The 27,685-nt window shown below is 39.2% G+C and overlaps 1 protein-coding gene across 9 annotated transcripts in view; it reads left to right on the top strand.

The window, feature by feature from the left end:
• Positions 1–27,685, top strand: part of ERC2 (ELKS/RAB6-interacting/CAST family member 2) — a 977,487-nt gene that overhangs the window by 390,538 nt on the left and 559,264 nt on the right. For all 9 annotated transcript variants that reach the window (XR_003518693.1, XR_003518694.1, XM_027587658.1 and 6 more), the window contains one exon: positions 13,528–13,695. Coding sequence is in view for 7 of the 9 variants with exons in the window: in XM_027587658.1 (XP_027443459.1) it covers positions 13,528–13,695 (168 nt within the window). In the remaining 2 variants the exon portion in view is untranslated. The remainder of the gene's footprint in view (positions 1–13,527; positions 13,696–27,685) is intronic.

The following is a 27,685-nucleotide window of genomic DNA, read 5'->3' as shown; positions in this document are numbered from 1 at the left end:
GATGTTTCCTTGCATCTAGCTTAATCTCAGACTCTTGATTTCATACCCCCAAGTCTGATTCTCCCTAGTCTTTCCCTGCACAGGCAATAATTGCATTATCTAAAGAGTTGCTCCAGCCAGGAATTAGTTTTGATTCCTTCCTTCCTTTCATCCCTATACATATAAACCCTCAGTTCTGCCAGCTGCCTGCTGATTGTATCTCAAAATATGTCTCAAGCACAGCCACGGTTTTCCTCTCTATCACCTCCATCCTTGTTGTGGCAGCTACTGTCTCTCCTCTGGTTGACTGCTGTAGCTCCCTACCTGTCCCCAAACTCCATTCCTGCCCCCTGTCTGTTCATACAGCAGCATCCAGTTGTCCCATGCATGGCCAATAAAAAAACTATTTGGCCTTAATAATTTCCTTGCTTTCTGGTTCAACAAAGTATTCTATATTCACCTTGTATGTTTCTTGCCACAGATCTAAAATTAATCATTTCTACCATGAAACTATTTCCTTTACTGAGATATGGTTTTTAAAGACCACAATCTGGGCATTTTGGGTAGGTGCTCATTGACATGCAGATAGTCACTTTTTCTAAGCTTTTTAAAAAAGATTATTTATTTATTTATTTATTTATTTATTTATTTATTTATTTGAGAGAGAGACAGAGTGACAGAGAGAGAGAGAGAGAGAGAGAGAGCACAAGCGGGTGAGGGGCAGAGGGAGAAGCAGACTCCCCGCTGAGCAGGGAACCCAATGTGGGTTGATCCCGGGACCCCAGGATTATGACCTGAGCCAAAGGCAGATGTTCAACTGACTGAGCCACCCAGGCGCCCCTTTCTAAGCCTTTTTAATAGACAAAGCTAGAAAATAAATTCTTAAAAGAGAAAATACATCATCTGTTCATACTTACTAGTATTACAAGGCTTTTTTTTTTTTTTTTAGACCCAGATTTATTCAAAATTATCTTGTAAGCAGTGGAGCAGGTATAAAGCACAACTGATTTAAAGATCAATGAAGGCCATTTAGTGTTCCAAGATTGCACAGTAAAAAGCAGCTATTGGTTAAATAAGCCATTTTACTGTATACCAAAGTGTCTGTCCAGGTTTGATTTACAATAGCCAATATTTTCTAAATCATGAATTTTATTATTTTGTGTGCATACAAGCACACACATATGCATTTTCACCAATAAACACAAATATCCACAAATTAGCCTTTTGTCATTCCAGTTTTTTATAAGCATTTTACATAAACTTTTAGATTTTATATTTGTATTAGTTCCCACTTATTGTAAAAATTGTGTTTGCTGATGATATTGACGTAATGCTTGTTTCCTCTACTTCACCCCCAACTTCACAAATGTGTGGTTCAATAAGTCATAGACCTGATAGCTTTGTTAAAAAGTTGTATCTCTCACCTAGGACAATGCCTGGTACAAAATTGATTCTTAATATTTGTTAAATGAATGTGTAATTCTAGTTACTGTAGATTTAAAAGAAAAGCTCCTACAGAGAAGAGAAATCTGAAGTCAAAATAGCTGCAGAAATCCAAGAGTAGAAGGGTATAACCCAGCCAAGCATAGCATAAGAGATGGACATGCCCTCATCTCTATAGCTGGTGTTTGACGGTGGAGCTGCTGAAGGACGTTTTTTCTGAAAGGCAACTTTTGCTATAATTAAGGATTGGTATAAAAAAAAGTTTTTAAAAAGAAATGATTATTCTGAATTCTTCTCTTCAACAAGACTCCAGAAAGACCGTACCAACAGAATCACCAAGCCAGTTAGGTCACTGAGAGTTATGTGGTTCTCTTTGGTAAAGATCAATAACCTCTGATGTTTAGACAAAGGAAAGCTGTAGGATTCCTGCCCCATAACCTTGCCTTTACGTGGTACATCACAACCTCCCAGAGTGCTCCTTCAGGTTCAAGCTGTCTGTCATTTTGAGGTCAAAAATGGTTTACGCTAGCTAGGTCAATGCGATGATATTTTCTGGGTAGAGCTCAGCCAACCTTGTTTGCTATTAGGCCAGAATCCTCCCCGAAGCATTTATATACAGGGGATATTGAAATCTAAAGGTTGAAACTTTTATGCTTACTAGCCATAGACCTGCACTGTCCAACATGGTAGCTATGAGCCATATGTGGCTATTGAGCACCTGAATTGTGGCTAGTCCTAATTGAGATATGCTGAAAGGTTAAAATAAAATAGGGGAAAGTAGATTTTGAGGTCCTACACATAGAAGGAGTAGAGGGAGGAATAGTGGCCCTTTTTCTTTTAGGTTTATAGCAATCTCTAAGACCAACAAACCTTTCTAGTTTTAAGGTACCCACTCCTTAGCAAAACCAATGGAAATTATAATAATAATTTCTGAGTGGTTTGACACAGCATACTATAAGTCCAACCCATGTTGAGAGTTGAAGATTAGAGCAGCAGAAGGTGGGGAGTGAACCTGCTTCTCATGGTCACTTGGATCCAGATTTATGGGGCTTCTGCCATCTTGTAGCTCTACCATCTGCAAAATGTAGCCTTCAAGATCTCTGACTAAGGGAAAGAGTGTGGGGATGGATGGACAGGAAGTGACATATGTCACTTCTGCTTACATTTCATGAATAAAACACATAGCCCCATCTTCCTGCAAGGGGCTGGGAAGGGAGATCTTCCCTGGATTCAGGAAGGAAAGGAGAATTGGATGTGAGTGAGAACTAGTGGTTACCACCAAAGCAAGTTTTTGATTTTAGGTTATTTTTAGTGTTTGTTTCTTTGGAGGCTGTATACATTATGCATACTTTCAACTTGAAAGTGTCTCCCCATTTGAATGATTGCAAGTTGAATCAAATTCAAATATACCCTTAATCCAAGTCTGCTATTAGGAAAAACAAACAAATGAAAATTTGAATGTGAAATAAAACTATATTGGGAGTTTTGTGAGTGTTCCAGCTTCATTTTTTAAAAAGTTGTTCTTTGTGATATTGTGTTTATTCAATTCCTGAAGTGTTGTCAAGTAAGTAGTATTTAATCTGCGAAAATTTTCAAGTGGCCCCTTTTTCCCTCTCAAGGGTTTTTTTCTTTTCCTCAAGTGTTGCTGTAGTCATTTTCAGATTGAAATGAACCGTTTGATTTTTAAAAATTATTTATGGCACATCAAGTAGCACTTAGTGTTTGGTCACAACATTGAAACTGTTTCTGAAGCCTATGTAAAATACAGCAGAAAGGTCGGGAGGCTTATGTATAGCACTTCTAGAAACATACCTCACCAATGGAACTGCTTATAATTCCTGGGTGCTGACATAAAGATTAATGATATTTAACTCTGATTTTGGCAATTTTTGCCAATTTTATTGCCATTGCCCTTTTCTTTCAAGTTATTACCTGGAGCTGAAGTGATAACAAATGTTTCATGTTTTATACTGCCAGATAAAAGGTTAAATTTTCATGTTACATGCTCTCATATACATACACACACACACACACACACACATACACAAATACACATACAACTGGATCAGAAGGAAATGAGTAATTCTCCTAAAATGAAAAGATTGTCCTTGTTTTAACATTAGGTGACTAGTTCCCATGCGGTTAAGTCATATGTAAAAACTGGAAATTCAACCTATGGGTCTTTGTGCACTGACTATATCATACAGTTCTAATTTTCTTTTGTTTTTCTGGGAAATGATGGTGCTCTTTGCCTTGCCAAGTTTTATTATTGAGTAAACTGCCAAAGTTTAAGAGAGAGAGAGAGAGAGAGTCAAGGGCCTTAAAATTATTTGGTGTTGAGTGAAGAGGCAGGGAAAGGTATTTCATATTCCCAAACATTTTAACTTTTATGTCTCTACCTGATGTTGGAATATAACCTAACCTTCAAGGCTTTTCTGATTCTTTTATAAATGATGTACACTGTTGAGTGAAGTCCGAATATTCATGAGGGAAACCCAATTTACAGCTATATATTCTAATTTTTAATCGACCGTATTCTTTCTTTTCTGATCGTCCCTGTATTTAAACGTCTGTACATCAGGAGGCCTATGTGCTTGCTTGTGGTTTTGCACCATCTGGAAGTTAAAATTTGATTTTAGAAATGATGTCATACTTGCTTACTACAAACTGGGCTAATGTTGGTTGAGAATTAGATGCAGTTCAGGTCAAAGTTTTATTTAAAAAAAAAAAAAAAAAGACCCTAAACCTTGTGTCTTGATTCTAGGAGACTGCAAAGCTATAAGGGTAGCCTGAAGTGATTGAAGGTCATGATTCAAATTCCTTTGAAGCTAATAAATGCATTTGGGTGCATGGAAAATAAACTCCCAAACAGAAGACCTAGCTGGCACAGGTTCCTCCTACCATGTAGAGTTTGGGTGTTGCGAGCAGTGTGTTGATCATGGCCATCCTTGTTCTCTATTTTACTCTTGGAGAAGGCTCAGGAAGGCTCAGGAAGATGCAGCAGGGCACTAATAGATCACAAATGGCAAGAAGTCACAGTAAATGTTAAGCATATTATTTATCAACACAGAGTCTCTTTTTCTAAACTCTCTCCAGCACCACTTACTACCTCCCATATTGTAATTTATTTATATCACAGTTTTGGATGTTGAGTGTTTCCTCTAGCCCAGATATAGACCATCCATCTTTGACAGCTAGAATGCAGGACTAATGGCAACACAATTTCTTCTCAGATTCACACTGAGTCCTGGTCACCCAATGGGAAATCTCTACAATTGAATGTCACCCCTTATAGCCACTACTATAATCTGGAGTGCTGTCTTTTATGTATAAACTAAAAATCACATTTCTTTTTTTGCCAGATAGGATGAAACCCCAAAGAGAAGTATTGGTGTTATTCTAGGTTGGTAGCTGGAGACAACTTTAAACAAATATAGGCCACTTAAGAATCTGGGATGCTTAAGCTTTAACACAGCTGGCATGAATTTTCATTTAATCAAGGAAAGATCCCCAGGACAGAATGTTCATCTTGTCTCATAATGTGGTCAGGGTCCTTCTGCAAACTGGGCTTTAAGCCTTTGACTCCTTTCCTTGCTGGGACCTTTTCTCTGGGACAGAAACTGGAGAAACTCTCTCCTCATCAACATCCCATCATCCTTGACCTTTAGAAACACAACTTTGGTGCTCCTTTCTTGGAAAGGGCTTAAAAAAAGGAGTTTCTACTCTGATAACTTTTGTATTTCTAATATCATCATCCTTCCCTGATGTAGTCTACCTAAGACTGATTCTTGCCTTTAAAATCACAAAATGTTAGGCACTTAGGGGGTTCTTTTTGTTCTATAGATAGGGAGACTGAGGCTGGAGTGCTGGTAGGGGAGTTATTTGTCCTGATTCTCATAGATAGATAGAAGCAGAATCCAGTCTAAAACCAAAGTGTCCTTTCCAGTGTTCCAAGTTGCCTTTTGAATCTGTGTCCTGATAGGATTTACATATCTATTTATTTTGGCTTATTATGGTATTCCTGCCTCTTTTTTTTTTAATTTTTGCCTTTTTTTTTTTCCGTTCAAATTTTACTTGCTGGTAGTATAATAGAAAAATGCTCAACAAGATTTGTGATGAGATGCAGTAGACTCCTACTTACCCTATCTCATTTCTTCTTCCCCAAGACAACCTGTTTTAACTCTTTTTGCCTGGTTATTTTGATATCTCTAAGTAACATGCTTCCCTCACTTCTTCTTTTTCTTCTTTTTTTTTTACAAACTTAATTTCTTTTTTTTTAGCTACTATCTATCAAATTTCTGGTATGGAGGGTGAGGATTAAATTCTTCCATCATTACCCCCAAATCTCACATAACCCTTGTAAACTATTTTTGCGCACGGTCTTCAGAATGTTAAGTGTAAAAAATAAAGCTTACGTTTCCTCATTTTATTACTGACATTTGGAATGCAGAAATTGTGATAATGTAATTTTTGAGCTAAGGTAGAAATAGGACTTTTTTTTTATCTTTTCTTTTTCTTTAGTATTTGGCAAGCAGTATTTCATAACATGGGAGAGTGGTCATTTCCATAGCATTTCCTTCCTCTTGGCAACCTGTATTTTTCTAATTCAGGAGTGTTTCTCTGCTTGTCAATCTTGTTCTTCCAGATGTCTGTGGCATGGCTCATTATGTTCTCCATATTCTTGGAGGATGCTGAAGAGCCTGAGCAGTGTCGTGCCCTCTCTGCACAATGGAGTATCAATGTGCGTTGTTTTCCAGCTTATGGATTTGCAACAGGGAGACATACTACTATTTCATAATACATTATATTTCATATAAACCTTACATTTAAAAAAGGATGACTGTTCAGATGCATACACAACAGGATAAGGTAGACACAAAATGTTTTTTTTTAATTTTATTTTATTATGTTATGTTAATCACCATATATTACATCATTAGTTATTGATGGAGTGTTCCATGATTCATTGTTTCCGTATAACACCCAGTGCTCAATTGAGTACATGCCCACTTTAATACCCATCACCAGGCTAACCCATCCCCCCTCCTCTCTAGAACCTTCAGTTTGTTTCTCAGGGTCCATAGTCTCATGGTTCGTCTCCCCCTCCGATTTCCCTCCCCTCATTTTTCCCTTCCTATCTTTTTTTTTTAACATATAATGTATCATTTATTTCAGAGGTACAGGTCTGTGACTCATCAGTCTTACACATTTCACAGTGCTCACCATAGCACATACCCTCCCCAATGTCTATCACCCAGCCACCCCATCCCTCCCAACCCCCACCACTCCAGCAACCCTCAGTTTGTTTCCTGAGATTAAGAATTCCTCATATCAGTGAGGTCATATGATACATGTCTTTCTCTGATTGACTTATTTCGCTTAGCATAATACCCTTTAGTTCCATCCATGTCGTTGCAAATGGCAAGATTTCGGTTTTTCCTGATGGCTGGATAATATTCCATTGTATATATATATATATACCACATCTTCTTTATCCATTCATCTGTTGATGGACATCTTGGCTCTTTCCATAGTTTGGACATTGCTGCTATAAACATCGGGGTGCACGTACCCCTTCGGATCCCTACATTTGTATCTTTGCAGTAAATATCCAGTAGTGCAATTGCTGGGTTGTATCGTAGCTCTATTTTCAACTTTTTGAGGAACCTCCATACTGTTTTCCAGAGTGGCTGCACCAGCTTGCATTCCCACTAACAGTGTAGGAGAGTTCCCCTTGCTCCACATCCCCGCCAACATCTGTCATTTCCTGACTTGTTAATTTTAGCCATTCTGACGGGTGTGAGGTGGTATCTCATGGAGGTTTTGATTTGGATTTCCCTGATGCCGAGTGATGTTGAGCACCTTTTCATGTGTCTGTTGGCCATTTGGATGTCTTCTTGGAAAAATGTCTGTTCATGTCTTCTGCCCATTTCTTGATTGGATTATTTGTTCTTTGGGTGTTGAGTTTGGTAAGTTCTTTGTAGATTTTGGATACTAGCCCTTTATCTGATATGTCATTTGCAAATATCTTCTCCCATTCTGTAGGTTGTCTTTTGGTTTTGTTGACTGTTTCCTTTCCTGTGCAAAAGCTCTTTATCTTGATGAAGTCCCAATAGTTCATTTTTGCCCTTGCTTCCCTTGCCTTTGGCGATGTTTCTAGGAAGAAGTTGCATCGGCTGAGGTCGAAGAGGTTCCTGCCTGTGTTCTCCTTTAGGATTTTGATGGACTCCTGTCTCACATTTAGGTCTTTCAACCATTTGGAGTCTATTTTTGTGTGTAGTGTAAGGACATGGTCCAGTTTCATTCTTCTGCATGTGGCTGTCCAATTTTCCCAACACCATTGTGTTGGAGAGACTGTCTTTTTTCCATTGGATATTCTTTCCTGCTTTGTCAAAGATTAGTTGACCATAGAGTTGAGGGTCCATTTCTGGGCTCTCTATTCTGTTCCATTCATCTATGTGTCTCTTTTTGTGTCAGTACCATACCGTCTTGATGATGACAGCTTTGTAATAGAGCTTGAAGTCCCGAATTGTGATGCTGCCAGCTTTGCTTTTCTTTTTCAAGATTCCTCTGGCTATTTGGGGTCTTTTCTGGTTCCATACAAATTTTAGGATTATTTGTTCCATTTCTTTGAAGAAAGTTGATGGCATTTTGATAGGGATTGCATTAAATGTGTAGATTGCTCTAAGTAGCATTGAATCTTCTCCATATTTGTTCTTCCAATCCATGAGCATGGTACGTTTTTCCATTTCTTTGTGTCTTCCTCAATTTCCTGCCACTTTACTGAATTCCTGTATGAGTTCTAGCAGTTTTAGGGTGGAATCTTTTGGGTTTTCCACATAAAGTATCATATCATCTTCAAACAGTGAGAGTTTGACTTCTTCTTTTCCGATTTGGATGCCTTTTATTTCTTTTTGTTGTCTGATTGCTGTGCCTGGGACTTCTAATACTATGTTGACTAGCAGTGGTGATAGTGGACATCCTTGCCATGTTCCTGACCTTAGGGGGAAAGCTCTCAGTTTTTCCCCATTGAGAATCATATTCGCTGTGGGTTTTTCATAGATGGCTTTTATGATATTGAGGTATGTACCCTCTATCCCTACACTCTGAAGAGTTTTAATCAAGAAAGGATGCTGTACTTTGTGAAATGCTTTTTCTGCATCTATTGAGAGGATCATATGGTTCTTGTTCTTTCTTTTATTAATGTATTGTATCACATTGATTGATTTGCGGATGTTGAACCAACATTATAGCCCAGGAATAAATCCCACTTGGTCGTGGTGAATAATCCTTTTAATGTATTGTTGAATCCTGTTGGCTAGTATTTTGGTGAGAATTTTTACATCTATGTTCATCAGGGATATTGGTCTGTAATTCTCCTTTTCGATGGGGTCTTTGATTTTGGGGTCAAGGTAATGCTGGCCTCATGAAATGAGTTTGGAAGTTTTCCTTCCATTTTTATTTTTTGGAACTGTTTCAGAAGAATAGATATTAATTCTTCTTTAAATGTTTGGTAGAATTCCCCTGGGAAGCCATCTGGCCCTGGGCTTTTGTTTGTTGGGAGATTTTTGATGACTGCTTCAATTTCCTTAGTGGTTATAGGTCTGTTCAGGTTTCTATTTCTTCCTGGTTCAGTTTTGGTAGTTTATACATCTCTAGGAATGCATCCATTTCTTCCAGATGATCTAATTTGCTGGCATAGAGTTGCTCATAAGATGTTCTTATAATTGTTTGTATTTCTTTGGTGTTGGTTGTGATCTCTCCTCTTTCACTCATGATCTTATTTATTTGGGTCAGTTCTCTTTTCTTTTTGATAAGTCTGGCCAGGGGTTTATCAATCTTGTTAATTCTTTCAAAGAACCAGCTGCTGGTTTTTTTGATCTATTCTACTGTTCTTTTGGTTTCTAGTTCATTGATTTCTGCTCTGATCTTTATTATTTATCTTCTCCTGTTTGGTGTAGGCTTTATTTGCTGTTCTTTCTCCAGCTCCTTTAGGTGTAGGGTTAGCTTGTGTATTTGAAACCTTTCTTCTTTCTTGTTTCTTGAGAAAGGCTTGTATTGCTATATACTTTCCTCTTAGGACTGGCTTTGCTGCATCCAAAGATTTTGAACAGTTGTATTTTCATTCTCATTTGTTTCCATGAATTTTTTAAATTCTTCTTTAATATTCTGGTTGACATGTGCATTCTTTAGTAGGATGCTCTTTAGCTTCCATGTATTTGAGTTCTTTCTGACTTTTCTCTTGTGACTGAGTTCTAGTTTCAAAGCATTGTGGTCTGAAAATATACAGGGAATGATCCCAATCTTTTGGTACCAGTTGAGACCTGATGTGACCTAGGATGTGATCTATTCTGGAGAATGTTCCATGGGCACAAGAGAAGAATGTGTATTCTGTTGCTTTGGGATGGAATGTTCTGAATATATCTTTGAAGTGCATTTGGTCCAGTGTGTCCTTTAAAGTCTTTATTTCCTTGTTGATCTTTTGCTTAGATGATCTGTCCATTTCAGTGAAGGGGGTGTTAAAGTCCCCCACTATTATTGTATTGTTGTCAATGTGTTTCTTTGCTTTTGTTATTAATTGGCTTATATAATTGGCTGCTCCCATGTTAGGGGCATACATATTTACAGTTGTTAGATCTTGTTGGGTAGACCCTTTAAGTAGGATATGGTGTCCTTCCTCATCTCTTATTACAGTCTTTGGTTTAAAATCTAATTTGTCTGATATAAGGATTGCCACCCCAGCTTTCTTTTGGTGTCCATTAGCATGGTAAATGGTTTTCTACCCCCTCACTTTCAATCTGGAGGTGTCTGTGGGTCTGAAATGTGTCTCTTGCAGACAGCATATTGATGGGTCTTGTTTTTTAATCCAATCTGATAGCCTGTGTCTTTTGATTGGGGCATTTAGCCCATTTACATTCAGGGTAACTATTGAAAGATATGAATTTAGTGCCATTGTATTGCCTGTGTGGTGAGTGTTACTGTATATTTTCTGTGTTCCTTTCTGGTCTATGTTACTTTTAGGCTCTCTCTTTGCTTAGAGGAACCCTTCCAGTAGTTCTTGTAGGGCTGGTTTTGTGTTTACAAATTCTTTTAATTTTTGTTTGTCCTGGAAGCTTTTTATCTCTCCTTCTATTTTCAACGACAGCCTAGCTGGATATAGTGTTCTTGGCTGCATATTTTTCTCGTTTAGTGCTCTAAATATATCATTCCAGTCCTTTTTGGCCTGCCAGGTCTCTGTGGATAGGTCTGTTGCCAGTCTAACGTTTCTACCATTGTAGGATACATACCTCTTCTCCCGAGCTGCTTTCAGGACATTCTCTTTGTCTCTGAGACTCATAAGTTTTACTATTAGATGTCGGGGTGTTGACCTATTTTTATTGATTTTGAGCAGAGTTCTCTGTGCCTCCTAGATTTTGATGCCTGTTTTCTTCCCCAAATTAGGGAAGTTCTCTGCCATAATTTGCTCCAATATACCTTCTGCCCTCTCTCTCTTTCTTCTTCTTCTGGGATCCTAATTATTCTAATATTGTTTCGTCTTATGGTATCACTTATCTCTCAAATTCTGCCCTTGTGATCCAGTAGTTTTTTCTCTCTATTTTTCTCAGCTTCCTTATTCTCCATCATTTGGTCTCCTGTATCACTAATTCTCTCTTCTGCCTCATTTATCCTGGCAGTTAGAGCCTCCATTTTTTATTGCACCTCATTAATAGCCTTTTTGATTTCACCTTGTTTAGATTTTAGTGCTTTTATTTCTCCAGAAAGGGTTTCTCTAGTATCTTCCATGCTTTTTTCAAGCCCAGCTAATATCTTTATAATCATCATTCTGAACCATTCTGAACTCTAGTTCTGACATCTTACTAATGTCCATATTGATTATGTCCCTGGCAGTCGGTACTGTGTCTTGTTTTTTTTTGTTGAGGTGATTTTTTTCCATCTTGTCATTTTGTCCAGAGGAGAATAGATGAATGAGAGAACAAAATGCTAACAGGGTAAGAACGACCCCAGAAAAATATACACTAAACAAATCATAAGCGACCTGAAACCGGAGAAAAGAAAGGGAAAGGAAGAAAAAAGAAAGAATATGATCAGATATGATCATCCTGATGAATAGATGCCACAGATGCGCTGTGCCTCAGTGCCATACACTAGATTTTGGTCATATTTTGGTCTGTTAGAAGAAACTGCCCCCAAAAATTTTAAAGAAAGAAAAACATATATGTAGAAAAATAAGGGTAAATATGATGAAGTGATAGAATATGAGTGTACAGATGAATAGTATAAAAGATTTTATAAAAGGAATTGATAAGAATTTGGTTGAAAAAAGAAAGAAGAGAAGTTAAAAAAAAAGGGAGAGAATGTGATCAGGCAGGAGAGTAGAACAAAGATATACGCTAGAGATTTAGGGTATATTTTGGTCTGTTAGAAGAAACTGTATCCCAAAATTTTAAAGAGAGAACAACTTATATATATACCAAAAATAAGATTAACTATAATGAAGGGATAGAATATGACTCTAAAAATGAAAAATAAAAAAGAGTTTTAAAAAGCGATTGATAAGATGTTGGTTGAAAAAGGGAAAAAGAAAAATTCAAAAAAGAGGGGCACCTGGGTGGCTCAGTCGTTGGGCGTCTGCCTTCGGCTCAGGTCATGATCCCAGGGGCCTGGGATTGAGCCCCGCATCGGGCTCCCAGCTCCGCGGGAAGCCTGCTTCTCCCTCTCCCACTCCCCCTGCGTGTGTTCCACTCTCTCACTGTGTCTCTCTCTGTCAAATAAATAAAATTAAAAAAAAAATTCAAAAAAGAAAAAAAGAAAAAGTAGAAGAAAAAAAGAAAATTAAAAAAAAATTAACTTTGAAAGTCTAAAGAATCAGGGGGAAAAAAGCCATGAATCTATGTATAGTATTTCCCTAGCGCTGGAATTCTGCCGTTCTTATTGATCGGTAAACTTGGTCTTGGCTGGCTGTTCTTGCTGATCTTCTGGGGGAGGGGCCTGTTGCTATGGTTCCCAAATGTCTTTGCAGGAGGCACAATTGCCCCGCCCTTGTCGGTCCGGGCTAAGCAAGCTGCTTGGGTTTGCTCTCAGGAGCTTTTGTTCCCTGCAAGCTCTCGGTACAGCTTTGGAGGAGGAGAGTGAAAATGGTGGTCTCCCAATTTCCACCTGGAGGAGCGGAGAACTCGGGCCCTGCTCCTCAGTGCGCCCCCAGAGAAAAGTACTCAGTCACTCCTGTGTCCCTGGTCTCCGGCCGCACTCCGTGCTCACCCGGCCTGTGACCGAGCATTTCTATCTCTGGCACCCGACCCCCATGTGGAGTCTCCAAACCCAGCAGACCCCTGCGGTGCACTCCCGTGCCACTCCTCCCGGGGGAGGAAGGGGAGTCTCCCCGGATCTGCCGCTTGTTGGGTCCCTGCTGGAGGAACAGTGGCCCGACTGGGCCGCGGATCACAGTTTATGGCAACCCCAAGCTGAGAGCCCGCGCCTCGGCTCCGTCTCTGCAGCCGGCTTCCCCGCTCTGATACCTGGGAGCTCTGCCGCAGTCAGGCACCCCCGGTCTTTCTGTGACCCCGAGGGTCCTGAGATCACACTGTCCCAGCGAGGGTTCCACCTCCTGCTTAGCTACTTGAGTGATTTCCCTCAGCGGAGCCGACTTCTAAAAGTTCCTATTTTGTGCTCCACTGCTCTATCACTTGCTGGTAGTGGCTGACGGAAGGCCCCTGCCCCACCGTCTATGTTCCCGAATATCGCCTTGGATTCACTTCTCCGCACGTCCTCCCTTCCAGAAAGTGGTCGCTTTTCTTTTCAGAAAGTTGCTACTATTCTTTTCTTCGACCTCCTTTTGAGTTCGTAGGTGTGCAGAATGGTTTGATCCTATCTAGCTGAATTCCTGGGACCAGACGAAATTTAGTTCTCTACTCCTCTGTCATCTTGCTCCTCCCCCAGTAGACACAGACTGTTAAAACACATGGCATTGAGATGACCATGAGCAATGGTTTGACCATGCTGTGCTGAAAAGGCACACTGCTGCCCCACTTCCTCCCAGGGCATGACTGATGGTTACTGATGACCGCTTTGTAAAACTGCCCCCTTCTTTCTTTTTCCTGACTTCAGGTGGATGCGCTGAGGTTACGATTAGAGGAGAAAGAATCTTTTCTCAATAAAAAAACAAAACAGCTGCAGGACCTAACAGAAGAGAAGGGGACACTGGCCGGAGAGATTCGAGACATGAAGGACATGTTAGAAGTGAAGGAAAGAAAAATCAATGTTCTTCAGAAGAAGGTGAGTAGCTGACATAAGCCCTTTAGGTTGGGAATTGGTATCATCCATGTTTGTCATTTTAGAGAAATTTCTGAGCGCATTGAAGAAACTATTTCTTAAGATTTTAGATTAGGAAGTATAAACTTTAAACTTAGTGGTATTTAACTTACTGTTGCTTGTATAATGCCATTTTTAGCATAGCCTGATGAATTTTCTATTTGATTACTTGAAAACTAAATAGTGATGACTTTTTTTATATTTTGCAGCTTAAATATAGAGATAATTATACAAATTTAGATATGCATCTAAAATAATAACAAGTCTGAAAAATTAATTTTTTTTCCTTACGGAGAGTTGAGGAATGTATTCTGCGGGTCTTAAAGGTATTTTAGATGTATTTTTAATTTATGTAAATTTTAGTACATCTTACCTTGCTAAACCCATACTGATTTTTTGTTTTGGTCGGGGAGGACTAACATTTACACCTATCTTTTAATTGGAATCAGTGAGAGAATATATAATAAGTTCCGACTTCAGTCACCTAACACAGAAGATGCTTGATCTAGCTAGGTCCCTTCTTTCATTTTTTTCCTTCAGCAGCTCATTTTCTTCATTGTAGGGGATCCAGATTTGGGGAATGCCCCCTAATTTCTTTTTTTTAAATTCCCATTTGGTACCAGCATGGAAATTGGGCAGGAACCAGTGGTAGGCAGGAGGAGCCAGCTGTCTGGGATGCTGCCTCAGACAGGCATGTTGCTGGGCACCCATGTTGCAGTTGCAGACAAATGAACTCTAACTGGTCCCTCCTTCTGGTGTCATTTGCCACTATCCTCTCTCACCTTGTTTATATCAACAGCATCCTAGCTGTTTTTCATTTCCACCCTTACCTTTCCTATAGGCTCTTTTGAACATAAAACCTGGAGTAGGCCTTTTAAAACAAAACAGTTTATATCACTCTGATCAAAACTCTCTGCTCATAATAACCACCTACATAATTTTGCAAAACGAAAATCATTCAAACTTTATTGAGAATTTCAGGATGAGCATGGGGCCTGCTGCAGCTACACAAGTCATATGCCCATGAAGCCACCCATAACCCTCATGGCTTCCATCCTTACTCTCAGTGTATTGGTGATCTGATGGATCACATTATTAATTCATTTCTGTCGAGATCTTCACAGACAATACCCTGGTAATTTGATCTCCCCTTTGCAGCTCTAGCTAATTGATAGAGATGTTTAGAAGAGAGCTCAGAAGACATGACCGAGGACCCTTGAATCAATGGGGCTGTTAAGGGCAGATGGGACTAACAGAGAGACAGAGTGGCAGTTCTTGGGGCAGGTACTAAGGATTCTAAAGAAAAATTTTCACTTAAAATCCCCGGCAGTGAATAATGATGAAAGCTGACATTTTTTTAATTTATGTTGAGCACTGTATGCTGGATATTTTGCTATGCTTGTTACATGCACTGTTTACTTATTTTTGACCATAATCCTGTGAAGCAGGTATAGTTCTTAACTCCAGGAAACAAGGACACTGAAGCCTATGGTAGGCTTGCCCAAGGTCAAGCAACCTAGATGCATGTTTTTTGGTTTTTTGTCTTTGAGAGAATAGAATAAAATGGTCATTGCAATTTAAGAGAATAAGCCTCATTTTCCTTTGGACCTCAAGTTTTATGATAATGACACCAGGTATCAATCAATGAAGAACATCACAATTGCTTGTTTTATAAAGAGTTGAGACTACGTGTTCTTATTCTTGAGGAATAAATGGCATTGATGTTCTCGGTAAAGAATTTGGGAAGGTACTTTCACTTCATAAGTGACAAAAGACATTTGCTGATGTGTGCATTTTGCAAAATTTTATACTTTGCCTCAATAGCAAGGCTCAAAGTTTTGAGAACTAGTTTGGAAGTTCTAGAACAAAGCCTGTTGTATGTTATGGCTCCTTTGGGCAACATGATTATAACACCACTTATTTAAACCACCTAGATAATGGATTAGGAAATATTTCATGTGTATTCAGAGAGGCTCTTCAAGGTTTTTTTTCACTGAGTATTAACCAATCCATTTGAGGAGGAAATAATACCACTGGCAACATAGTGAAGGGGCAGGAGTTCTATTATACCTGCAATGTAAAGGAGAGATAATCCCCAAAGAAGTATTGCACACAATTCAGAAACCTACTCAAAATGTGGAACTAATACAGAAGCTAATGGGCCGATGAAACATTGTCTTTGGGACTGGAGACTCCTTTGAGTTTTGACCACATTCAGCATAATTGGCTGTTTTAGGGCAGGCCTGGATTGGAACAGCATAAGTTTTAGATTAGAGTGTGTTGGCATGGAAGAAATAATAAACTTATGTCAGTGTCAGACATGTAGTATTACTTAATATTTCTTTCTTATAGACTCTTTGGCAACCAGCACTGCGTTTTGATGCCAATAGAAATGGGTATGCTCCTTTCATAGCCATGTTTAACCTGGCAAAGCTAGGCTTGCACCTCGTATCTGTCAGTCTTGCCTTCAGAGCCCTGGGTCTCAGAATTCTGTATCCTCCATAAGCCACATGAATAGGTCACATGTCTAGGCAGCAGGCATGGACACAATGCTCTAAGCATGTTGTTACTTGAGGAGGAAGTGAAGTTGAATAAACAGAGAACCCCAGGTGACAGAATATCTCTGAGCAAGCTTTTGTAGGAAAACAGCAGTCATCGAGCATGGATTTTTGGCTCTACTCTGTAATTCCCAGATATGGAGTTCTTTTAGTAGGGGACAAAAATGTGCATGTATGAAAATTGTTCAGTGGATTATCCTCTTACGGCTGTGATGCTGAAGTCAGAGGAACACTACAGTTTTCAAGCTGCAGCCTTTGCATTCTGTTCTCATACCTGAATTCAGACTTCAGTTGATGAAGTGCTATCTGACTATTGAGTTTTTGTAGGAAATGTCATAAAACCTTGATGACATTGTACATTTGGAAAGTATATAATGCCCAGGGTTATAGGACATGGTAGCATTATTTGAACCAGATCAAATTCAGACTGTTATGTAGCTCATGCAACATAAACTTACTACCCAAGAAATTTTTAAAAAGCCATTAAATTGGACAAAAATTCTATCTCCATTTTCATTCTAGGTCTCAGTCCCACTTTATAGAGCAGAGGTACTTTATTTATTAGGGGTAGAAAAACAGATGGTGATTTCTCTGGAAGCCAAGTTCACTATCTGCATACTGGGCTTCATAGATTGCCCTGTGGGTTTGAAAGGGCAGGGAGAGGTGAGTGGAATTGGCTTCTGGGGGTGGCATCTATGGACCTGCCCACTTCAGCAGCTTTATTCTACCCATTTGGAAGTGTGGTGGTGAAAATCCTAAATGACGATAATCTCAGAGGTAAGGATGCTATGGGAGTATGGTTACTAGCATACTGGGTTTCTTCATGAAGTTTATCAAAAAACAGTATCTGAGGAGATGATTATAGAACATAGAGATTTCCATGTTAGTGTAAAGTTATTGTAAGTTACAGAGGACTTTGACTGAACTGAGCTCTTTCTTGGTGTTTAAACATCCAGTTGCACTTTTATACTTATTATTGGCAAACCACCTATATTTTGAACATATGGAAAATTGTATTCTTTTTGCATTTACTGAATGTTTCCTATGTGTCAGTCAGTCACCACTCTAGGTCCTAGAGGCTCAAAGAGAAATAAGACATTCTCCAGTCTTCCGGAAGCTGACAGTCTGGTTGGGGAGATAGACATGCATAATGGAGAGCAACATGATGTATTACCAGACGCAAACTGCTTGATGGATGCAAACAGCAGAAGCTAATTCTGACTACCTTGAGCAAAAGGGAGTTTATGGCAGACACCCAGAGCCCCAGTATCTGACTGGTAGAACCAGATTAAGATTGATCAAGAACCAGGACAGCTGTAGGAGACCAAGAGAAAGGAGAGAGTGCCATGATCTTATAACCAAGAATGTCTGTTCAGGCATCTTCTCTGCTGATGGCTCCCCTTCACCCTCCTCCCACTGCTCTTACATCACGCTGTTGGTTAAGATTTAAAGTCTTTGGAGAGAGCTCCAGATTTCACACAGGTGCCTCTCATTGGCAGGATCTAACCAGACCTGCCCTAAAAGGAATCTGGGAAATGTCGTTCCAAGAGATTTCCACTCGGTTCTTATGTCACTTACTCAGGGAAGTCTTTGCTGACATTGCAGGCTGGGAGAGGTTTTACACTTTTAAAGAACTGTTTCTTGGCTCAGTTTGAAATTCTGCATCCCTTTAGTGAATGTTGGCTTCCCTCCCACGGCTAATCTCTGTGAGTGCCCCAACCGTAGTATTCAAGATACCTCCAGCTCCTTGCAGAATTCTTGGCAGGTGATGGTCCTCAATCAATGAACATTGGGTGAATAAATTATATCAGCAAATTCTGAATGAATGAGGACTTGGGAAGAGAAATCACTTTGTGATCCACTCCTGGCCCACAAATATTGTTAGCTGTGATACGAATCTTTTGCCCCAGTGAAATGTCAGACTCACTCATTGTTCCCAGGACAGTATGTTCTATGTAAGCTGCAAGATGGAACAATCCCATGCATAATGAGACAAGATGGGGAAATGACTGTTGTTCTATCCACATCTCAAACCTTAGTTCCATTACCCTGACAAGACAAACAAGGCGTGAAGGTTTGAGTAAGGGAACTTAGCTACTCTTGCTTTCTTTTCCTTTTTAGTAAAAAGAAAATGTGGCATTTATGAAGAATACTGTCTTGTTTTGCAGTGAATACTGCTTCTTTCTCCAGTTCTCGCTTCTAACTTACTGGATTGTTAGAGGCATGGTGAGAGTGATAAAATGAAAGTATTGATTATTCATGATCATTTTTTTTTAAAGATTTTATTTATTTATTCATGAGAGACACAGAGAGAGAGAGTGAGAGAGAGGCAGAGGGAGAAGCAGGCTCCCAAGGAGCAGGGAGCCCGATGCGGGACTCGATCCCAGGACTCTGGGATCATGACCTGAGCCGAAGGCAGACGCTTAACCATCTGAGCCACCCAGGCGCCCTATTCATGATCATTTTTAATTATGACCATGCAAATGTTAATTTTTTATAACAAAAGGATTATCTGCTGCTGATTGAGCCCTTACTATACATGAGACACTGTGCAAAGAGTTTTTGCACCCTTAGGTTATGAGTCCTTATAACAAACCTCATGGCCCCTAGGTACTATCATACTCCCTATTTTTAAAACGAGAGGCTGGTTTAAAGAATAACTTGCCCAAAGTCGCATGGCAGGGAAGTGATGGAGCTCTTCTTAACCACCACACTACTCTGCTGTTTTTCTGTTTTATGATTCTGCCCTACTCATGAGGCAAGTGGGATCATTAACTTTTAGAGATTAGCTAAACTACAATTTGAGCAATTTACCTGAGGTTAACATACAAGGATGCCTATATTTAATACCAAACCAACAGAGATGAAGTTACTAAATAGTGTGGTGAAAAATAGGAAACCAATTAAATAAATAAAATACAACATCAGTTCAGGAATTTGAAAAATATATATTAATATATATGTTAAGCTATATTTAGAAAAAAGATTGTGATGACCTTCAGTTTCTGTTTATTTTTCCCCCATGAGGTTCTTTATGTACCATTTTAAGTCATTGGATTTTTTTGCTGCTTTGTTTTCAAAGGATCGCACCATTTTTGCTATCATAGTAGTTTCACTTTGTTTTGGTAGTTGGCTTAAAGGAACAAGACCTCAAAAGGTGATTAGAGGCTTCTAAGCAGCTTTCCTGGATGAGTCGCAGATGAATTCATGATTTGGGAGACTCCTCACCTAGTCCCAAGAGAAAGTAGTCTGGGAGGCTGCTCCACCTTGCAGTAAGCTGCTTACCTACCATCTGACCTTGGTGTAGGTGGGCTCACTCTGCATCTCAAGCCAGGAACTGGGCTGGCATCCAAGGGTTGGAGCTGCAACTAGGGTTGTTGTGGATCTAAGGCAGGGTTCTCAGCTGGGAGACACTTTACAACCATCCCACCCCCAGGAACATTTGGCAATGTCTGGGGATAGTTCGGTTGTCACAGCAGGGGAGATTGCTACAAGCATCTGGTGGGTAGACTCCAGGGGTGCTGCTAAACATCCTGCAATGCACAAGAGACATCTCCTGCCCTCCAAAGCAAATAATTTTCCAGTCCAAAAAGGACTCAGCAGGAGTCTGTTTCTTCCCATGTGTGGACTTATCTCCAACTTATCTTGGCTCTCTCTTGAGATAGTATTCCTTAAAATGATTTTTACTTTGTATAAAAGACATTTTTTCTCTCCAATATCTCTTGAATATTATCTCAACTACTATGATTAACATTTTTAGTTACACTTTGTCTTTGGCATCATTATCAGAAGTTTACAGAAGTAAATATCTTGTGTGTGTGCATGAGTATGTATGATATTTGAACTATTACTATTTTTATATTTTTGATGTATATATAGCATTCTTGAACTATTAAAATTATTAGGATTATTAAAACTGTTTTTATCACACTGATCATATCAACTAATTTAGAAAGAGGTGCTGGTCAGCTGTGGTATAGGGAATATATAATAGAAATAAAACATCTTATTTGAACAGAGCGGTGTTGGGTCACCCAGCAGGTATCACCCAGTTTAAATTTCTTTGGCTAAATGCCAGTGTTCTAGTCATTTGGAAAGGTGACCTTTAAGGCTATTTTTTTTTTTTTTACAAAGCTGGGGGCATCATGTTGCCCGATTTCAAGCTATATTACAAAGCAGTGATCACCAAGACAGCGTGGTACTGGCACAAAAACAGACATATAGACCAATGGAACAGGATAGAGAGCCCAGCTATGGACCCTCAACTCTATGGTCAAATAATTTTCGACAAAGCAGGAAAAAATATGCAATGGAAAAAAGGCAGTCTCTTCAATAAATGGTGCTGGGAAAATCAGACAGCTATATAGAGAAGAATGAAACTCGACCATTTGCTGACACCATACACATAGATAAACTCAAAATGGATGAAAGACCTCAATGTGAGACAGGAATCCGTCAAAATCCTAGAGGAGAACACAGGCAGTAACCTCTTCGACATCCACCACAGCAACTTCTTTCAAGATACATCTCCAAAGGCAAGTGAAACAAAAGCAAAAATGGACTTTTGGGACTTCGTCAAGATAAAAACCTTTTACACAGCAAAGGAAACAGCAAAACAAAAGGCAACCCACAGAATGCGAGAAGATATTTGCAGATGACACTACAGACAAAGGGCTGATTTCCAAGATCTATAAAGAACTTCTCACACTCAACACCCAAAAAACAAATCATCAAGTCAAAAAATGGGCAGAAGACATGAACAGACACTTCTCAAAAGAAGACATACAAATGGCTAACAGACACATGAAAAAATGTTCATCATCATTAGCCATCAGGGAAATTCAAATCAAAACCACATTGAGATACCACCTTACACCAGTTAGAATGGCAAAAATTGAAAAGGCAAGAAACAACAAATGTTGGAGAGGTGGAGAATGGGGAATTCTCTTACACTGTTGGTGGGAATGCAAATTGGTACAGCCACTTTGGAAAACAGTGTGGAGGTTCCTCAAAAAATTAAAAATAGAGCTACCCTATGACCCAGCAATTGCACTCCTGGGTATTTACCCCAAAGACACAGATGTAGTGAAAAGAAGGGCTATATGCACCCCAATGTTGATAGCAGCAATGTCCACTGTGGAAATAGCCAAACTGTGGAAAGAGCTGAGATGCCCTTCAACAGATGAATGGATAAAGAAGATGTGGTCCATATATACAATGGAATATTACTCAGCCATCAGAAAGGATGAATACCCAACTTTTACATCAACATGACTGGGACTGGAGGAGATTATGCTAAGTGAGATAAGTCAAGCAGAGAAAGTCAATTATCATATGGTTTCACTTATTTGTGGAACATAAGGAATACCATCGAGGACATTAGGAGAAGGAAGGGAAAAATGAAGGGGGGGAAATCGGAGGGAGAGACGAACCATGAGAGACTATGGACTCTGAGAAACAAACTGAGGGTTTTAGAGGGGAGGGTAGTGGGGGGATGGGTTAGCCTAGTGATGGGTATTAAGGAGGGCACGTATTGCATGGAGCACTGGGTGTTAAATGAAAACAATGAATCATGGAACACTACATCAAAACTAATGATGTACTATATGGTGACTAACATAACATAATAAAATTAAATTAAAAAAAGGCTAATTTTTTTTGAAAAAATGTGCTTGATTTTAGTCACCTTTGGGGCTAAAAATCTGATTTCTGTATTCACATTTAATATATTTTTTATATATTTTATCTAGTCATTTGAGATGTGAAAATATTTATTGTGACCGAATGTAACTTTAATATGTTGCTTAAATATTTGCAGCTAAAATGTACTGTCTAGATTAGTGTTTGTGATTTGCCAATTTTTTTTTTGAACAGTGCCTTCTTCAGTCTAGAAAATAAATATAAGAAAATCCTAACTTACTACATTATATAACAAAGTCTCTACACGTATTCTGTGTTTGTATGGTTATTGGTGTTTGCATGTTGTTGGGTCTAAGCAGAACATCTTTGTTCTGGCATCATTTAATGTATTGTTATCTTTATAATGGCTTGAAGCTGATACCAAAGTTTCTAGTACTAATTAAATTTCACAGGACCAGTAATCACAAAGCATGTGTGCCTCCTTTTCTTGGCTGGAATTATTTGCCCAATGTTAGCAATGACCTAGGCCAAAACCAGCTTGGTGGTTTTAACCAATTGATCCTATTGGCAAGAAGTTCATTTTGTTCCAATGAAGTGATATTTTGAAGGTCACTTTGCATCTCTTGAGTAGAGATGTGGCTGGCCTCTTCGGTAAACCTATGCTTCTTTATGAAGCAGTAAATTCACCAGCCTCCTTTTTCATGTGGATTGCTAAGGGATTTGAAGTTGCCCTTCTCTTAGAGATGCCGTTAATGAAATGATATTTTGTTATCAAAAGAACCAGAAAGTTTACCTTCTGATGACCAAGTAAAGAGATTTAAGGCAGCCTGCTAATTCATTCATGCATTCGTTCAGCAACTACAGTCACTCTCCTCAATTAGCTGCATCTTTCTACCCCCTGGCTTGTTCTTTCTATCTATCTATCTATCCATCCATCCATCTATCTATTTTAGGAGAGATAGAGAGCATGAGTGGGGGTGGGGGAGGGCAGAAGGAGAGGGGAGAGAGAATCCCATGGAGCCTGCCATGAGGTTGATCCCAGGACCCTGAGATCATAATCTGAGCCAAAATCAAGTGTCAGATGCCTACCTGACTGGGCCACCCAGACGCCCCTACCCCCTGGCTCTATTGAACACAACCGAATATTATTGGACTTTAAAAGACATGTAAAAGTAGGGATGCTGATGAAGCATGGACAATCCTGAAGACAGAAAGATGTGAGAGAGCAGAAAACCTGGGAGAGACTTGATGGGCCCTTCTGGTCTGGTCTTTTCATTTTTCCATTCAGGACTCAGAAGTCCTGGGAGATACAGTGACTTGTTTAGGGGTCACAGAGCTAATTATTGACAGGGCCTGGGCTCTGATGACACTTTCCCTTCTTCTCTTCATTCCCTTGTGACACCTGAGACTTGGGCACCATTGCCTTATTCTGGCCAGCTTGCCTTCCCTTCCTTTGTAGCATCTAGTCATCCAACAGAACATATTCAGCATCTGTAATGATCGGGATGCTCTGTAGGCACTGGGGGCTACATAGGCTACTGAAGAAAATATAATTTCTTCCTTCTAGGAGCTTACACTCAGGAAAAATAAACACTAAAGATTCAATTACAGTCCAATGTGTGCTGTGTGCAATGCCAGCCAGGTACATGGTGCACATAGGAGGGGTTCCTCACCTCCTGGGAGTAGAGATGGCCCGGTGCACTCCTGGAAAAGTTGATGACTAAATCAAGAGCTGAGGGATTAGGAGGTGTTGTCCAGTCAAAGCAGTGAGAATAGCATTTGCAAAGACTTGACTGGAAGTGACAGCACAGTGCATTTGGTGGAATTAGAAGTAAAAGTAATTTAATATAGATGGACCACACTCCCCTGCCCCATTTGGGGAAAAAATTTCACAGTTAGAAGTTTTTCTATCCTTTATGTCTTCTAGCAATAAAATATATTTTATAATTAAGGTTTGAGAGTCTTTTGACTTCTCATATTTTGACTTCCATATTATAAATATTCTCTTCCAGTCCCTTGTGATTTGCAAGTGGCAGGAGCAGATTATCTGTGTTATTTCAAAATGCAGTTCAGGGCCAGATCATGCTGAGAACTGATTCTTATTCAATGAGAGAGCTGATCCTGAGCCAGGGGAGGCAAATTCTCTTTTAAATAAATATTTTCTTCTGGGTTAAGATCTTATTTTCTATACTCAATTTCAACATGATGGATTTTTTAAAGGTTTGTTTATAATTACCTGCAAAATCCCTTGAAGATTTAAAATAAAAATGCTTAGAGTGCCCTGACAGTGGCTGCCCCCCTAATGGGCACAGGCATCTTGACACATCTGTCAATCTCAGCTACCAGCTGTTGTTGTTTTGTGATATGGGATTAGAGGTAGTTGAGCCCTCACATACTTCAGTCTGGAGATGATTCGTTTTTCTTCCCACATACTCCCCAGGCCATTTGATTTAAATCAACCTTATTTATGTGGGAAGGAAAATTTTCTGTCTGTCTTTTTTTACTTATCCTGTGTTTGGCAGTGGATTCTGCTTTGCTGTGAAGAGTTTGCACATATCTGTATTAGCATTTATCAAGTTGTATTGTAGAGAGAAGCTCCTAATTCACAACTTTCATAATATATGTCTAAGTTTCCCATAAGAATAAATGCAAATTAGGGATGATATGTTCTCGGGGCATATAATGCCACAGTCATTGTAGTAAGGGGCACCTTAATACTGTTCTGATATTGCAGTCTCCTTGCCATTTTTTTTTTTTTTGCTTTATCCTTACCTAATTATACTGTACCTTTTGCAAACTGAAAGATATAACTGTTTTAAAAAGACTGTTTTCACAGAAACTGAATTCTAAATTAATGGCACAGTGTATGGCAGTTTGGGGCCTTCACCATAATATTTTATCACACTGATCTCCTTTTTAGATTGCTGATTTTTGGGCGCCTGGGTGGCTCAGTTGGCGACTGCCTTCGGCTCAGGTCATGATCCTGGAGTCCCGGGATCGAGTCCCACATCGGGCTCCCTACTTGGCGGGGAATCTGCTTCTCCCTCTGACCCTCCCCCTCTCATGTTCTCTCTTTCTCATTCTCTCTCTCAAATAAATAAATAAAATCTTAAAAAAAACCAAATTGCTGATTTTTGAGAACCAGCAATAACACCAACGTGTAATCAGCTCTTGGATAATATAATTATAGTTTACAAAAGTAATTTACAATTCTACCAAAAGTGTTATGGTAGGTAGAATTCTAAGATGGCCCCCAAGATTTCCTACCTCTCTGGTGTGCATTTCCTGAATAATGCCCAGAACTGTGAATGTGGTGGATTCAAACATCCGTGATTAGATGATGTCATGACCTAAGGACATGTACCTTTTAAATCTGGGTCCTAAGATCAGGGATAGAGAAGTCAGAGATTCAAAATATGAGGGGGATTCACTGTGTAAGAAGTTCTTTGGCTTGAAGATGGAGAGGGCCACGTGGCAAGGAATTTGGGCAGCCGTTGCGCTGAGAGTGGTTCCTGCTGACATCCAGCAAGGAAGCAAGGACCTCAATCCTGAGACCACAAGAGACTGAATTTTACCAATAACAAGAATAAGCTTGGAAGTGGATATTTCTGTAGAGTCTCCAGATAAATACTCATTCTGACTGACACCCTGATTTCACCCTCGTGATATCCTGAACAGAGACCCCAACCAGACTGTGCTGGACTTGTGGACTTCTGACCCACAGAACTGTGAGCTGATAAGTGGAAGTTGTTTTAAGCCACTGTATCGGTACACAGCAAGAGAAAACCAATACAAGGGCATATTAATATAACTGTTCAGTAGTAACAAATCTCTTACAGAAATCCAGAGGCAAGTAAACAGTAGTGGAGTTCACAGGATACTGACAAGGAGTCTTGGCCCACTAAAGTGATATGGCTTGTAACTGTAATAAAAGCAGTTTCCAATGCCTTTGACTGCTCAGCTTAGAAACCATGGGAGTTTTGATGAATTTTTATAATTGTAGGGGGATTTGCATTGTTTCAAAATGTATAGGAGTGAGCCCTTATTAGTTTTCAAATTGTACTATTTCAGATTGCATAATTAAGATTTCTAAAATGTGATGTTTTGTATTTGTGTCTGTTTCCTTATTAAACCCTGAGCTCAGCAAAGGAAGTAACTGGGTCCTATTCCTCTTTTTATTCCTAGTGCCAAGCACAGTGCTTGGCATGTGCCAGGTGCTTAGTAAGTGTTAGTTGGAAAATTGGAATGTAATAGAAGAACAAACAAATATGTCCAAAATTCTGGTGCAGTTCAGAGCAAGTAAACAAATAGGAATGGTTGTATTCCAATAAAACTTTATTTACAAAAACAGGGTGTGGGCCAGATTTGGCCCATTGGTTATAGTTTGATGAGCTCTGGTGTAGATCATAAGTTATTATAGCTTAGAGGCAATTCTACTATTGAACAACCTTCATGGCAACTGAAAGTTTTAAAAAATATATTCCAAATATTTGGTGGAGTTGGACAAAGTATACTTCTTTTCAGGGCTTTATTTACTATTTGCCTCAGACATTCCTCTTGGTACAATGGGAAGTAAATCATTTGCTCCCAAGGGTGAGGTCTTTCCAAGTTCTATTGCATTCTGGTAGCTTTTTTGTGAGTAAATTTTGAATGGGGCAAAGCTAAGCAAACAAGATGTACTCAAATGAATAGTACTGAATGACTTTGGAGAAGTCATATGACTTGGGGTGGAGCTATTTCTTTCTATAGTATTGAAATATGAAGTTACAGTCTTTTGGTCACATACGATACTCAGACTTACAAAAATGTATGAAGGGTATCATACATATGCTGAGGCTTTCTCCAAATTATGAATATTTGTGAACTTGTGAATAGCTGGAGTCACAGACAAGGTTGGCCAGGTGGGAACAGAGACACAGATCCTTTGCTACCATTCCATGTTACCAAGTTTTCAGTAGAGGTTGCAGGAGAATGTTCTTTGAAAGAGATAGAAGCAGGTATAAAATGTCAGGTAGCTGGGGAAAGACAAATGTGGGGCAGTTGACCAAAACTGCCATTTACTGAGTCTTCACCTAGGAATTCATCCTAAGGAAAAATTAAGGAGGTAGGCATAGGTTTAACCATGGCTTTGTTCATAGCTGGTTCTTTTAATTTTTTTTTTCTGATCAGTGAAAATATTATAAAGTAGAGGAGTGGCAAAATAAATGATGGTATATACCTACATGGAAATTTAGACAATAGAAATTACATTATAGAAAAATACTCAAGGACATAGAAAGATATTCACATTATTTTGTTAATTGAGATAAACTGCTTCTGATACATAAGTACAGAAAATGATAAGAGAATGCCTGTTTTCTCATACCCTCACCACCACAGTATGACTATATTTTTGTTTTTAAAAGTTTATGCATAAACATATACACAAATACATGTACATATACATGCATGCATCAGTAGGATTAGTTTATTAAGAACATGGAATGTGAAAGGCCTGGTTTTGAATCTCAGCTTATGGGCTTTTTAAACTTAGACTAGTTACTTACATTTTTCTCTGCTTCATTTTCCCTATCTATAGAATAAGGGTAAGCTTACACTCACTTTCAGTCTTAATTCTTCTCACCATACTAGGTGTTCAAGGGGTGTTTGTTGAATGACCAAAGTGCCCAGCCCTCTTTACCCAACAAAATTATTATTTTATGTAAAAATCAGAATTTAAGTGCTAGATCCATCAACTCTTTCAAAGAACTTGGAAA

Source organism: Zalophus californianus, chromosome 1 (genome assembly GCF_009762305.2).
Source record: "Zalophus californianus isolate mZalCal1 chromosome 1, mZalCal1.pri.v2, whole genome shotgun sequence".
Classification (NCBI taxonomy): Eukaryota; Metazoa; Chordata; class Mammalia; order Carnivora; family Otariidae; genus Zalophus; species Zalophus californianus.
This window is presented reverse-complemented; position numbering and strand designations above follow the sequence as displayed.